This window comes from Gossypium hirsutum, chromosome A02, assembly GCF_007990345.1.
Source record: "Gossypium hirsutum isolate 1008001.06 chromosome A02, Gossypium_hirsutum_v2.1, whole genome shotgun sequence".
Taxonomy (NCBI): Eukaryota; Viridiplantae; Streptophyta; class Magnoliopsida; order Malvales; family Malvaceae; genus Gossypium; species Gossypium hirsutum.
The window spans coordinates 55545748-55562621 of NC_053425.1; the positions used below are offsets into that span (position 1 = coordinate 55545748).

At 35.4% G+C, this 16874-nt stretch overlaps 1 protein-coding gene across 1 annotated transcript; it reads left to right on the forward strand.

The window, feature by feature from the left end:
• Nucleotides 1–10998: 10998 nt before the first annotated feature.
• On the forward strand, nucleotides 10999–12337 carry LOC107951987 (uncharacterized). The gene has a single exon (XM_016887191.2). It carries the CDS (start codon nucleotides 11186–11188, stop codon nucleotides 12182–12184), a length of 999 nt encoding a protein of 332 aa, XP_016742680.1. The 5' UTR covers nucleotides 10999–11185; the 3' UTR covers nucleotides 12185–12337.
• Nucleotides 12338–16874: the final 4537 nt, after the last annotated feature.

Here is a 16874-nt window from a genome sequence, read left to right on the forward strand (position 1 = left end):
TACCGAAGGCTGTGTGCCAGTTAAATTACCGTCACTTATGGCTATGTGCCGAAGTTATTACAGTTATCGATGGCTTTGTGCCTCGTATTCTGTTAAGTAGCTTTGCCACATTATCTGATTCTGGTGGCTATGCCACAAATATCTGTTCTGGAGGCTTTGCCTCAACTTACTGATATCTGAGCAGCAATGCTGCAACTGTGGAATGCAGGGCTGGGTGGGTTGAGCTATTCCCCACATGGAGTGTAGGGCTGGTACGGGTGGAGTGTAGCGGTTGGTTATAGGCTGGGTTGGGATTGCATTCACATTCTGATTTTGATTCTATTACCTGATACTGATTCTGATTCTGATTCTGATTCTGATTCTGTCACTTGATTCTGATTCTGATTCTAGTTCTGATAATGTTTCTTATTTTGTAATGGTTTAAAGCCCATCTGGTACTGTCTGTTATAGTGGGCTAAGGCCTAATTGATACTGAAACTGTAAGTAAGGCTGGAGCCAGACTTTTAATTCTTTTATATGACTGACTGTTCCTTTTTATAGTAGGGGATTTCACACTGAGTTTTCGTAAACTCACCCCGTTTATTAACCTTTCAAGTAATTTCCAGCCTTAGACGGATCAGAGCTGCGAGGGGCTCGAAGAGAGCCACACACACTGTTTATTTTATATTTTTGATTATTACTTTTAAATGTTTTATGTGGGTTGTAGTAAAGCCGTTGTAATTTTCTAGATTTCAAATTTGAAATTTTACTTATTGTTCTTATAATTGCTAGTATTAGAACACGGTTTTCCAAAGCAACTACTGTTGTTCAAAACATCACGTATCCGCAATTATTTTTAAATTAAGCTTCTGCAACTTCCAAGATTTTTACAAAATTGTTAAGAATGTTATTTAGCTGAGGTTTTCTAACAAGGTTTAAAAAGGGTATAAGTTTTTAATTGTTAAGAAGGGTTTTTAATAGAAACATGGTTTTCGAAAAACACTTCAATGTGACACGCCAGATTCGAGCCAAACTTCCAGGTTGGGTTTGGGGTGTTACAGCCAATCTTCTTAGCATTCTTTTGTCATTCTTGCTTGCCTGGTCCGGGTACTCACAATTCTTCACGTATTGCAATATATCGTAATACCAAGGGTGATCATCTTTCTCCTCATCTTCTTCAATATTGTAACAGTGAGCCGGAGTTTTACTAATGCTCATCTGGATGGGTTTGATGTTTTTTGTTTGTTCACCTTGATCATGGAAGCTAAGGTAGCCAAAGCGTCAGCCATTTGATTTTCGTCTCGTGGCAGGTAGCAGAAGGTAATGTCATCGAACTCTTTAACCAATTCAAGGACTAGTTTTCGATAGTCAATCAACTTGGGGTCTCTGGTCTCCCATTCTCCCTTGAGTTGATAAATCACTAGCGCAGAATCCCCATACACCTCTAGCACTTTAATCTTGCGTTCTATGGCTGTACGGATTCCCATGATGCACACTTCGTATTCTACCATGTTATTCGTGCAATCGAAATCCAATTTACTAGTGAATGGATAATGATCTCCGTTTGGGGACACCAAGACTGCCCCAATTCCATTACCCACAGCATTTGACGCCCCATCGAAGTTTAGTTTCCAAGGAAGTTCTTCTAGATCACCTTCTCCAGCAGTCGCAACACACATTAGGTCTTCATTCGGGAACTCGAAGTTCAGAGGCTCGGAGTCTTCCAAAGCTCTACTGGCTAAAAAATCTACTATTGCACTTCTTTTTACTATTTTCTAGTTCACATAGACTATGTCGAATTCAGAAAGCAAAATCTGCCATCAGGCCATCCTTCCATTCAAAGCTGTTGACTCCATCATATACTTTAAAGGGTCTAATTTTAAGATGAGCCAAGTGGTATGATACAACATATACTGCCTCAGCCTTCGGGTTGTCCAAATTAGGGCACAACACAACTTCTCTATCGGCAGGTACCTTGTTTCACATTCTGTAAACTTTTACTAAGATAGCAAATAACTTTTTCCTTCTTTCCCGACTTATCATGATGACCCAGTACGCATCCTATAGAATTCTCAAATACTGCCAGATACAGTATTAATGGCTTATTAGGGTTAGGTGGCATTAGCACTGGAGCGTCGGATAAGTACTGTTTGACCTCGTCGAAAGCCCTTTGGCAGTCTTTATCCCATTCACCTGGGTTGTGTTTCTTAAGGAGGCGAAAGACAGGGTCACATTTCTCGGTTAATTGTGAAATAAACCGAGCGATGTAATTTAATCTTCCTAAAAAGCCTCGAACCTCTTTCTGAGTACGCGGCGGAGATAACTCTTGTATGGCTTTGACTTTGTCTGGATTGATCTCAATCCCTTTTTCACTGACCACGAATCCGAGAAGCTTTCCAGACTTGGCTCCGAAGGTACATTTTGCCGGGTTGAGTTTTAGCTGAAATTTCCTCAGTCTCAAGAATAATTTTCTTAGGACTTGTATGTGCTCCTTCTCTGTTCGAGACTTAGCGATCATATTATCGACATAAACCTCAATCTTTTTATGCATCATGTCATGGAACAGGGTTGCCATGGCTCTTTGATAAGTTGCTCCCACATTCTTCAGTCCAAACGGCATCACTTTGTAGCAGAACGTGCCCCACATGGTTACAAATATGGTCTTCTCCATGTCTTCAGGATGTATCTTGATCTGGTTATATCCGGAGAAACCGTCCATGAATGAAAACAGTGAGTGTCACGCCGTGTTGTCCATTAGGGTGTCAATATGAGGTAGTGGGAAATTGTCCTTCGGATTGGCCTTGTTCAAATCTCTGTAGTCCACACACATTCGCACTTTTCTATCTTTCTTAGGGACAGGGATGATGTTGGCTACCCAATCTGATTATTTTACCACCTTCAGAGATCCAGTATCGAACTGCTTTCGGACCTCTTCTTTTATTTTTAGCAAGACGTCAGGCCTCATTCTTCGGAGTTTTTGCTGAACTGGCTTACATTCCTCTTTTATGAGGAGTCGGTGCACCACGATGTCAGTGTCCAACCCGGGCATATCTTGGTATGACCATGCGAAGACATTTTTGAATTCTTGAAGTAATTCAATAAGGTCTCGCTTCATCTCTGTAGTGACATATGTTCCGATTTTCACCTCTTGTCCTTCTCTCAAGCTCACAATTTCAACTGATTCTTTGTGAGGTAGGATTTGTTTCTCGTCTTGTTCTACCATTCTCAACAAATCAGGAGATAGGTTACAGCCTTGGTCATCTTCGAAATCCTGGGAATCATCTATACACACATCTCACTCAAAAGAAAATTCAGAGTCACTAGCAGTGTCACTCGTATCATTGATATCTGGGGACCTGTTATGAGGATGAAGGCAGATACAAAGAATCAAAAGAATTTGAAACATTTATTTGCATGGTATGATTATGAATGACGAATGAAAGAATGTTTCAAGAATAAAAGAATCCGAAAGTAATCATTTGTAAGGTTATAGATGAAATTGAAAAGATGGGAGAACATTTGCTCAAAAATGATAATAACCGTGCATTTTATTGAAATAACATTTTTAAACATCAGCCTATTTCACAAAAGATTCTTATTACTCCTAGGCCTAGAGTAATAAGTGTGTTTTGGACATTACTCTGAACCCGTTCTAAAAACTACAGGAATCTCTTCCGCAGTCTAGTTGTCCAGAACACTTCCAGGTGTGTAGGGGCAAATGCCCGACAAATTTTCTCTTCTAGTCTCCTCTTCATACATGACGTTGATGTCCAAGCTTTCCATCCTTTCTTCTATAGCTCCCGTCATTGGCGTGTCTCTCTCGGGATGAATGATTCCCCCGGACACAAATGTTTTCGATATATGGGGGAATATCATTGGTTCCCACTTGATTTCCTCCCCCGTTAACCGTGCTCTCCTTCTTTCTTGCTTCTTTTCTAGCTCCCTCCTCCTTTGTTTCACATCCGGCTTAAGTCTTAAGTTGAAGCGGTCTCTCTTGTCCTTCAGTATTGGTGTTTCAACCCTTCCTTGCAGATGTCTCCCAAGTCCTCTTTCGGGTAGGGCCCCTTTTCCAATCGTCAATTGGAGGCTCATCCTTGTGGTTTTGGACAATTTTGGCACCAGAATCTTGCTTCCCTCGACGATGAAGGTCGCGTTAACAAATTCCAAAGATCGAAATGAACATTTGATTGCTTCGTCATCTGTCTCCAAATAGGGTGCATTATTGCTCACAGTTGCAATGATATCCTCCTCAGCCTTGATCGTTATCAACCTCCCCTCTGATTCTAGCTTTAATTTTTTATACAACGAGGAAGGCACTGCCCCAGCTGAATGTATCCAGGGCCTCCCCAACAAGCAATTGTATGAGGGCTTGATGTCCATTACGAGGAAATCCACCTCATACGTGTTTGGCCCGATCTGAAGAGGTACCTCGATTCTGCCCATCACCTTCCTCTCTGTGCCATCAAATGCTTTCACGATGTTCTGGCACTCCTTCATGTGAGAGCTGTCTATAGGAAACCTATTCAACGTGGTCAATGGCAGGACATTCAAAGATGACCCATTGTCAATCAGCACGCCTGGCAGCGTATACCCTTTACAGCGCGTGGCGATATGCAAAGCTTTAATCCAACTTGTTAACGGAGATATCATTGGCAACGTACGTTTTATTCAAGACCTTCATTAGCGCGCTGTGATGAACTTCCGAGCTTAGAAGTAAGGCCAGCACCGAGATACGGGCTGGTTGTTTACGTAGCTGTTCCACCATACTGTATTCGCTATGCTTTAGGAATTTTAAAAACTCCTTAGCCTCCTCTTCATTAACTGGCTCGTTAACAGGTTTGATTGCTTTTCCCTTCATTTCCTCGACCACCTGGGCTTTTCTTTTTGTGGGCTGTGCCTCCTCATTTGCTGTATCATAATGTCTCCCGCTACGTGTATAGGAGCCTCCATCTTGGTCCCCTCTTGAAGTGTCAACCGGGCTCTCCTTTCCCGGTATCGTCACACTGCACTCATAATTTCATGGGACCTTTTTACTGTCTTTATAGGGGAAAACTGCAGGTCTTTGGATTATGACCCTCGGTGGCACTTCTACTCCAACCTCATTATTTTTGGGTCTCGAAATGATCACCATGGGATAGTTAGATGTTTGATTCTGTGTCGTTGATTCTCCCTCCGATGCGTATATATCTCCTTCTACGGGGTTTTTGGCTTCTTCATAAAATTTAATTTCCTTATTGTTCATCATGTTTTGCACTAAGGCTTTGAACTCCACGCAATCTTAGATTTCATGCCCTACCTCATCGTGAAACTCACAGTAGTTTCTCTCTTCTTCTATTTCTTCCCTCGAATCGAACGCGATCAATCCTCTCTTGGTCATCTCCTTCCATACCCGCCTCAACGGGGTCCTGACTTCTGCCATCTCATACTTTGTCTTCTTATTCCTACCTTCACTTATCCCATTCACTCCTTGGTCAGCATGATTAGGGAGTGGGTTTCCTGGTCATCAAATCTCACGATCCCCACCTTAATGAATCTCTCGACTACTTTCTTGAACGTCGTGCAATTTTCGATCGAGTTCCCTGTAATTCCCGCATGGTATTCACAGTGGGCGTTTGTGTCATACCATTTGGGATACGGGGGCTGCAGTGGCTCCAGGTAGAAAGGGGATACCACATGAGCGTTGAATAGGTTCTGGTACAACTCCCTATACGTCATGGGTATAGGGGTGAATTGTGGCCCTTCTGTGTTCTTCCTTGCATTGGATTCTTGTCTTACAAAGCTTTTTTTATTGGTGGTCACCGTCTTGGGTTGATTTACGGTAAATGACTTGTATTGCCCCTTTTGAATGTGCTCGTGTTATTCACTTCATTATCTCTTTTCCTCGGGGCCGACTTCCTGGCACTCTCCCCCGACTCTATCTTTCTTTGTATTTCGATATGTCAATAGTCTTTTCTTTTCTTGTATTGCCTTTTTGCGTGTGTAAACAATTACAAGGATGGAACTTTTGGCTTTATAGCCGAAGAAAAAGAGGAAAATCAAATAAATAGATAAAAATACAATATTTTTCTTTTGTTTGCATTTGCTGTTGTGTCTTGTTTGTTTTTTTGCAGGTACGGGGCATGCGTTGGCGAGAGTATGGGGCTCTGCTGGAGTACAGAGGCGCTGGAGTGGCCGCTGGAGCGCTGGAGCATACGGAGGTGATGGCGCGCGTGGGGAGCTGAGCGGCGCTTAGGGTTTTCTCCTTCTCTTTTGGCCGAAAAGAGTTTAGGATGGCTAGGCATAGTTGGGCTTTAGGGTATTGGGCCTATTGTATTTAGGCCAGATTTGTAAAAGGACATTTGTTTAACTATTGGGTTTTTTTATTTATTTTTTTGTCTTACTTTTTGTTTGCAATGGGCCGGGCAAATTGGCCTGCTTACATATAGAATTTTGACAATTTCAAAAATCTGATTTTAACCAGTCAACCACTAATTCTTCAATTCTTCAATTTGGCCCTCCTCATTGCTTTTCGTTCTAATTTAGCCTATTTTGTTTGATTTTGAATTTCGACACTTCAATTTTATCCCTGATAAGAAAAACACAAGCTTAGTAGCATCTTGTTCGAAAATTAAAAAAAAAATAAATACATTAAGAGCACAAATTTAACTTGCTATCACACATTCAAATATATACTTTTAATTTATCACATATTCATTCATGAAAATATATATTCAACAATAAGGGTCATGTTTTATAAGTTCAACTCGTTCATAATAGATGACCCCTTTTTATTATAACTCATATATACAAAGCAATTTAAAAATTCCAACCCTTCAAAACAAGGTTATCTGGTCGTACATCAACTACCAAATTATTTATATCCTAATCTACAGAATTTGAAATTAAAATTTATTTGTTGTTTTTGAAACTAAACTAAATGGCATTTTCACCATAAAAAGTTCAAAATCTAATTCAAAGTAAATTAATCCTACTTTTTTAAGGTCGACTCAAGGGCTACAACCAACAGGTTGAGTCTTCACTAAAATTTGATTTTCTTTTAGCACAAAATTCAGAGTTTGATTTTGTTTGTTTAGTGTAAAACTAGACTCATTAAACTTTTTGATTATATAAAATTATCTTTCTAATTCACTCTATACAAAAGTTGACAAAATTTTAAAGTTGGACGATTGCTGTTATTTTTCCCACAAGAGCTTGCATATTCTTAAAAGAATTTGCTTTGTAAAATTCCACAACTAAGTACTAGTCTCTAGCACTTTAGTCCATGATTTTATGACATACCAATACACTTAACCACTTCATTAATCACACTAATTATTGAACTTAATAATACATATTTATCAAGGAAAAGTTAGGAAGTCCAAGGTTACTTACTTGGTAAATAACTTGAATATGCTTTCTAAACCTTCATTCAGTCCTTGGCTACTTATTTCCCTTTCTCAAGACCCTTTTGATCAACTTCATCATCTTTTTCATCATTAACATATCAATAACACACAGCTGAAGTAATACTTGTCTAACATCAATTTCATACAATACTAGTTGAAATACACATGGTACATCACTAGATCATTAGGTTCTCACCTTGTTACTTTAGTATCACATACTAACTTGAACTTCCCAACTTGAAACTAATCTTACTAGCTTGTAAGAAATTTGATTTTACTAAGAATTTGTATAGAAATTCAAAGGTTTTGGCTGTGGTTTAATCTCAGAGGTAAAAAAGTATGAAATTGAAATTGAAAAAAAAGAAAAAGAAAAAAAAAATTCTTTCTTTTCCTTTGTTGTGTACGTGTGAATCAAGGAAGGATGAAGATTTTTCTTAATCTCTTCTTTAAATTAACTAATTATAAAATAAATAAAATATTATTATATAATATAAAACTTTTAACTATAATGATTTTCATTTGAGGGTCAAACTCTCACCAAATCCAATGGCTAAAACCATGTCAAAATATTCATATTTTTCTCTAATTCCATGATTCTAAAATTATCTAATATGAGAAATGGTACTTTTATTCACTTTTAGGCTATTATTCACCTTTGGTAAATTTACAAAATTAATTCTTCCACTCTTTTCCGCTAATTCAATTTAATCTTTCATTTTCTAAAATTTTCACTTTTAACCCTTATACATTTTACAACCTTACAATCTAATTTATATCTCGAATTAATAGTTGTTAACATATTGATCCTTTTTAACTTCCTCCCAAGCATAAAATCTACTACCCATATTTTTGAAATAATATTTTCGATATAATACGGTTTATGACTTGGGATTTTTTGGATGTTATAAATCAAAATAAACCAAACAAATAATCAAAATAAGGAATAAGGAGTCATTGGTACTTGATCTAACTACGAAATGGAGCATTAGAACCAGGTTTTGATAAAAATCTAAGTAGAGGCTCTGTAGATAATCTCCACCCTAATTTGCAAGAATTTCTCCTAACCGACCTAACAAAGATACCATCAAAATCTAAGAAATGACCAACCAACATAGTTACTCAGTTGCTCAGCTATGGACTTTGAAAAACATTTTAATGGTAATCCATAAATATGGATCCAAAAGGAAACCACATTAAAGACTTATTAGGATGGACATAATTAAGTTCATAGTCCCAAAGTGTAAGTAGATGATTATCAAATGTCCATGGTACATCATTCAAACATAAATCTTATATATCATAGATCTAAATTGGAGTAAGAGAATCATTCAAAGAAAAAAATTGTGTAAAAATAACTAACTTTCATAAATATTTCAACACAGAAATAATAGTATCTTAATTTTCTATTCAAATCTTTTGTAATCGACAAAACCCTAAACCAATTCTCCTACCATACCAAATACACTACTACCACCATGAAAAGTAACTAAAAGCTGATAAAAACTACTAGAAACTACTTTAACTAAGAAAAAAACTAGGAAAACTAAACCATAACTACCACATTGAGGAGAGAGAGAATGGGTAGACCGCTCTATATTCAAGGATTTTAACCATTTATAATCTAAGTTGTTTTAATTGGGATGTTTTAATTTCATTTGATTATAATATGTTTATATATATTAGTGTAAAAAATAATATTTTTTTTAGCTCAATTTAAGTTAAGCTAAAAAAATTAAATCCAACAAGTGTTGGGTGCTGTAGTAAAGTACACTGCAATTTTAATGGGAGACATAAATTTCAATATTGAATTGTTAGGAGGGATAATACAAATGTAAAATATGAACTGTAAAATGAGTATGAATAATAAAAAAATTAAAAAAATGAGAATTAGATTTTAATTTTTATATTTTAAACTTTGTGAGATATACCCAAATTTTATATAATCAAGTTTTGCTCAAAGGATATAAAAAAAGGGCTGCAACAAGCTAGATCCAGTTCATTCTTGTCTTAATCAATTCTTCTAGGTTTTAGGTTCCAGAAATCCTATTTCTATAATATTTTAAACAAGTAGGACATTAAAAAGTTTATGCAATTTTGGTCTCCTTTCTTCAAAATTATTACTTTTTCATCCAACTTAAAAGATGAACAATGTATATGTTAAATCTCCATCATTCAAAGATCTAACTCTTATATCACATGTAAGCAATACAAATCTAGAATGGAAAACAATAAACATTAGTTCTATAACTTTGAAACCAGCCACAAACTTTGTGAGGCACACCCAGACTTTATTTAACAAAACTATTAATAGTAGATACTTAAGGTTCCATTTAAGTATAACTCTTAGACGGAGGTTACCATATTAACACTATGACTTTTATAAAAGCAAAAACAAATAAACTTTTAATTAATAAATAAATAATTTAATTCCAATAGTTTTCGAAATTTTAATAATTTATTTTCTCCAATTTTATATACAGTTTTGATGCATGAAAAAAAAGGTACACTTTTTTTCTGAATGAGGTTTTATAGTTAATTCTTGGTTAATGCATTATTTACCTCCAAAATTGCATTAAATTATTACTTTAATATTTAAAATATTATTTTTTCATTTTGATGCTTGAAGTTTTTAATTGTGTATCACACTATCCAAGCATTAACGACTCTAAAAAATACAAAGTTGGCGTAGTGCTCTCCTTGCATATCACATAGCAACATGTTTTTTTAAAAATTTTAAAAAATCAATAAAATTTAAAAATTACAAATAAAATATATAGAAAATCTCCAGAAATGTAAAAATTAAACCTTTTCTAAAAAAATCAAAGAAATAATAGCAAAAGGTTCGGAAAAAAATAGCAAAAAATTTAAAAGATCGGAAAAATATAGCAAATTTCCAGAAATTAAAAAAATATACATTACTTTCTTAATATATATAAATTTTTTTAAAAAAATATTACAGAAAAATCTGAAAAAAATAAAAAAGGAAAATATATAAAAAGAGCGAAAATTCAAAAAAAAAGAAGAGAAAAATATATGTACACGTACGGTATATATATACACTAATATAATATTATATATAAGTAAAAATAATTTTGTTTGTATGACCATAAACTATTGTTTTGACTTTTTTTGCTATTTTTTAAATTTTTTTTCAAAAAAAATTGAGTTTAACTGAAAAGACGAAATTTCAAGAGAAAAGAAAAAGAAAAACATTCAAGGTTATAAAAAATTACTATACATCCAGTTTCATTTTTTTATTATTTTTCTTTTTTCTTATTAAGGAAAAGTATTTTTTGAAAAAGTTGAGGAAAATTTTTATAATTTTTTAATTCATTCAAATGTATATATATTGCAATTTGACATGTTAGAAGCGCTACACAATTGAAAATTTCAAAGCAATTAAACTGATAAAAATATTCAAATATCAAAATAACAATTAGGTACAATATTGGGTAAATAATACATTAACCCTTAATTCTTATATTTTAAAGTCAATAAAAAAATTGAAGAAGGTTTCCCTTCCTACTCATATCGAGAAAACTTCGTAGCAAGAGCAGGAAGCGTGTTTGACTTGATTCCGTTCAAACCCAAAGACTTTTCCATGGAATTACTTGGCATGGGCTCCTGTCGTGGATGAAACGCTGGCTGACGAGATATGCTCGCCGTATTTCTAAGAACAATATGTTGACATTGACTTTTTGTTTATTTTTTAGTAATAACAATCCAATCCTCTATATCCTTCCATCACCATTCCTAATCCCTCTTCCATCTCTCTGTTCTCTTTCTCTCCCACCCTACAACTCGAAAAAACAAAAAACATCATGGATAAGGAGCAAGAAGAGATGCAATTTGTTGGGTTCTTTGGCATCTTCAACGAATCCTACAAAGCCATCTTTGCATGGAGAAAAATCTTTACCAAAATCACTTTGTCTTTAATCCTTCCTCTATCCTTCATCTACCTTGTTCACATGGAAGTATCCAATCTCTTCTTCAGGAAAATCATCCACAACGAAATAGAACTCGACCACACTCGATCAGGCACTCCCAAATACGAGAAACTATCTGACCTCATCTCCGATGAGTGGGCTTACTTTTGGCTTTTCAAAGCTGCCTACTTCACTCTGTTTTTCATCTTCTCGCTCCTCTCAACAGCCGCAGTTGTTTACACCATCGCCTGCATATACACAGCTCGGGAACTCACCTTCAACAAAGTCATCAGCGTCGTTCCCAAGGTCTGGAAGCGGCTGATGGTTACTTTCTTATGTATTTTCATCGCCATGTTTTTATACCACGTCGCAGCATTGGCTATCTTGATTGGTTGCGTAGTTTCAATCGGAGGAAGCAATTTGGGCTTCGCGGTGTTCGTTGTTCTAGCGATTTTGTACTCAGTGGGGTTTTTGTATTTGACCGCAATCTGGCACTTGGCCAGCGCCGTCTCTGTATTAGAAAAGGCCTACGGTTTCAACGCCATGGTCAAAGGTAAAAACCTGCTAAAAGGGAATCTATGGCTGGCGATGGTCATTTTCCTGACGCTCGGAATTGCCGCCGCCATCATCCAGTTTGCGTTCCAGAGTCTGGTGGTGGAAGGAAGCGGCTCCGGCATGGCTAATAGGATTGCGTATGCAATTATTTGTTTGTTTCTGCATTCCATGTTGAGTCTCTTGGGGTTAGTTATCCAGACAGTGATTTACTTTGTCTGCAAATCGTACCACCATGAAAACATCGATAAATCGGCCTTGTCGGATCATCTGGAAGTATATCTGGGAGAGTATGTTCCTTTGACGGCGAAGGATGTTCAGCTAGAGCAATATCATGTTTGATTGATTTGAGTTTAAAGTAGATCAATTAAAATAATGGGTCAATGCTTGTAAATTGCAATAGTTTATCTTTATAGTCATAGTTTGTAATTTTGATCAACGGTGTTATTTGTACCTAATCCACATATATTGTTGTAGTATGAAAGTATTATTTAATCTTTTTCTTTTTTTTTTGACACGAATTTCGTTGAAACCAGTGGCAGTTTATTTGGTTATTTTTTATTGCACAGTCAAATTTATTTTGCTAGAAATCACAATCCACTGAATTAAAATTCGAGCGATTTCACAACCAGATGATGTCTATTGCCGTATGCATTATTCATTCTACCGATTTTCATCGCCGAAGTTAAGAGCAGTTTACTTTGGCAATAGTTTGAGGACATGCGTGAAATTAAATAATAGATATTATGAAAGTATGAGACTAGAAAATGGAGGAAGATATAATGATGAAAGTGAATTATTAAAAATACCATATACATATATATAGTTACAATAAAGGTAGGATTAAATTGTAAAGTATGATAAAAGAAATTGATATGTGACAGGAAAGTGGAATTATAGTAAAGTTACAAGTGTTTTGAATTATTTGTTGATAATGATTGAATTGTAAGAAGTGTAAATTTGAATTGCTTCATTCATTTTGAGTAAGAGAAATGAAATAAATAAAAACCCATGTAGATAAATGAGAACTATTAGGATGCAAAGAGCATGTCATTAAGTAAACACTTAGTGTCACTACAAGAAAATAGTCTTTTAGCAGCGTTTTCCAAAGCGCTGCAAAAAACGCCGTTATAGGAAACGCCATCAAATTTTGCGGCGCTTATCTGAAAAAAAACGCCACAAAAGATCAAGACTTTTAGCAGTGCTTTTTTCACAAACGCCGCTAATTTTGACAAATTTAAAATGTAGATTTTTCACCAATGTCCAACCCTTCCTGCATTAAATCCAACCAAAAACAGCAAATGTAGCATAAAAAATACAATTAAAAACATTAAATCTAAATGATACTTAAAATTCAACAAAAGATCTATGATGTAAATTAATAAATTAAGTAATATTCTTACAATAATGTTAAATGTGACAATGTTAAAAACATTCTTACAAGGAGAAAACTAATGTCTAAGATGGCGGCTTTTGCGACTGCTGAAACATCTGCATCATTTGCTGAAGCTGTAGCTGGAGCTCATCGTACTTTCTGCTCTGCTCTGCTGCCATCGTTGCTGCCTCTTCCTCCCTTGCTGCTACCGCTGCCTCCCTCGCTGTTGCCGCTGCCTCCCTCTTTGCTGCCTCCGCTCTAAGTTGTTGCTGGAGTTCTTCATATTTTCTTTGAACCTCGGCAATTTGCTCAACTGTGCTTGCTTGCATCTGAGCTATTTGGTCCATTAACCTCTGATCTTCAGCTTGAGCTTGACTCCCAGAAGGCATGTATTGTTGGGAGCCGAATCTAAAATATTGGGTCAGGGTAACACCAGGTGTTTGAAATCGAACCTGACCGTACCTTTCAGGACCCGAAACTTCAGTGATAATTCTGTTATCAATTTTCTCAAGATTAACAGAACTATCAGTCGAAGCAATCGCTTCATACTCCGCCTTATTCTCCTTTAGTTTCTCTTAATAAATCAATCAAAGAGTTAGAAACGAAATATATAATAAAAAGGAAGGCAACATAACTTAACATTATTTAAAACTACTAATAACGAATTAAACCATTATAATTAAACATTTTAAATATTTGTAATAAATCAAATTTTATTAAGTAAATATACCATAATTTCTCCAGCTTCGGATGTCATAAGCGATCCATCTTTCTTCCTATGCGTAATCTCAAAAAGCTGAAGGCGTCCAACTTTTTGATCTGACGAGACTTACTACAATATAGTAGTAAAAATATTATTTAATAGTAGAAAGTTATTAATATTTGACAGAATTAATAAATTCATAATACCTCGGCCTCAGCTGCAGAAGCAAAACTTCTCGACCCTGCTGTGTGCGTAAATTTTTGTTTTTGCCTGCTGCTTGTTCCAACTTGCTCACGGTCCTACATAATGAAATTATTATTACGTATATAGTAAACACTATATATAAGAGTTTGAAAATACGTAATACCTCTCCTTTCTTTGAATTCTAGAATCTAACTGCATCTTCCCACTAGTACCTCAGCATTCCCGGTGGGACATTTCTCAAATTTTCCTCGAGGCTTATGTCTTTCTTACAATATAATTTTTTTCAAAGTGCTTTTATGGTCTCTCCAATTTTTACCCAATGCCTTCTTGATATAGTCATCGGAGACCTCTAAAGCAAATCTCTCCTAAAAAAACACAAGTTTAGAATGTAAATATAAATGAAAGTTAAACCGAAGTATTATAATTACTTTAACGTTTTGTTACCTTAATATTATCGAGAGCTTGATTTTTGTTACTATCAGGCATGTGATGCCATGATTCGTAGTTGATGGGCAACATATTGGCATTTCGTGCTATAATGCCCAAATAGCCTGCTAAAAGTCGAGCTTCAGATCCAACAGGCTGACCCTGACTGTTTCTACTTACTTTGACACGCTCGACAAGATTTAATTCGTATAAATATTTAAGTAGCGTACGTCCTTGACCTCTGCGCTTCCCACCACTTTCAGCTGAAAAACGGTATATTATTATTATATTAAAATTGACAAATAAATCTATAATAAATGTCAACACATGTAAAATGAACTTAACATTACTTTGAAATTCCGCAGGCTTGTCAAGTGTCTCCGGCACATTCGAAGATCCAACAACTGTCTACTGTTCACTATTTGCTTCTTCCGAATTTGGAGTATTTTGGACAATACTTAAATCTTGTAATCTTCTTCTACGCATTTTCCTGCAATACACATAAATAGTTGAAGTTTTAGTAACAAATTACAACAATAATAGTACATATAAAATAGTTAAATTATATAACATGACCAAGATTAAACTTATAATATTACATATAATTAAAAAATTGTAAAATCTTACTACATCATTATTCGTAAATATCTTCATCCACATCATGTCGAACCCATTGATGTTGTGTACTAGTACTAGGGATATTTTCATCTAAGTTTTGTTCTGGAAAAGGTAATGTTTCTGATCTTTCGATGATGTCACCTCTATTTCCATTACCCATGTCAAACAAGTCTCTATGGGTGTTCCGGAGTACAACATACCAACCTTCATCAGTTGGATCCTTCGAATAAAAAACTTGTTTCACTTGAGAAGAAAATACATATGGCTCGTCCATCAATTGTTGTCCAGTGTGAATCGAGCGAGAGAAATTAACCATTGTAAAACCAAATTGATCTTTTTTAATTCCGCAAGCAGTATTAACATTAGCCCAATCACACCGAAATAAGACAACTTTCCATCTGCCATAGTAATCCAACTCAATAATGTCGGTAAGAAGTCTGTAATACTCCATATTACCCTCAACCGGATTAATGTCCTTAGCACTAGCATAACTTGTAATTGAAGAATTAACAACAATTCTACAATTTTGAGTTCTCCTCATTCTCTCGCGATATTTTGTATGAAATCTGTATCCATTGATGAGGAAGACACTATATCTTTTTATTACTCTGTTCGGACCTTGGGAAAGCTATTTAATTTCTTCATTGACGTCCTTCCCTCTCCAAACCTATTGAATCGAAAGTAAATTGAGTAATTATAGATGTATTATGTAAAAACATTCTTATTTGATTAACTAAATTTCACGATTATATGTAACTTATTAACTTCAGTTACATACCATTTGGCTTAACCATTCATGAAAAGATTCTGTGAATAACTTATTAATCTCTCGATGTTGTAATCTTTGAGAACATGCACGTGATCTCAAAATTTGTTTCTACTCACTATGTTAAAAACAAGTTTAATTGGTTAGAAGATCAACAAATCAAAATGACGAATATGTGAGGAAATTTTAGAACTTACTTGCGTAACGGTTCAACTGAATCGTGGTGAAAAAGTACATATCGATGTGCTTGTATCCACGATATATCATCTAATTCTGCAATTTCAACTTTGCCAATTGGTTCTCCATAACTTTGGAATAAATAAGTTTCGGATAAGTTATGATCATTAAGCCCAGCATTTCTATTTGGTCTATTCAATCGTGTTTCAACATCTTCTAAATATCTATAACAGAAGTTCATGCACTCCTCTGCCAAGTAGCCTTCAGCAATTGATCCTTCTGGATAATGCTTATTGCGACAATAAGACTTCAATTTGCTTAGGAACCTAAACACGATATACAATATTTATCAAAAGCTGTAACTAAATGTATAGAGGCGAATGAATGAATACTTGACAAATAAATTAGCACCTTTCTATAGGATACATCTATCGATAAAAAACTAGTCCACCAAGTATTGCTTCGTGAGGGAGATGGATTACCAAGTGTACCATAATGGTGAAGAAGGAAGGTGGAAAGATCTTCTACAAATTGCATAAGGTCAAAGCGGCTCGATCCTGTACTTTCTCAAGTTCTTCAACATCCAAAACTTTGCCACAAATAGCTTTCATTACATTGGATAGTTCAATTATACAAGACGTCGCATTTTTTGACATAGAACACCGTAAAGCAACTGGGAGTAAATCTTGCATCAAGATGTGGTAATCATATGATTTTAATGAATATAATCTTCAATCTTTAAGACTCACACATCAAGATATAT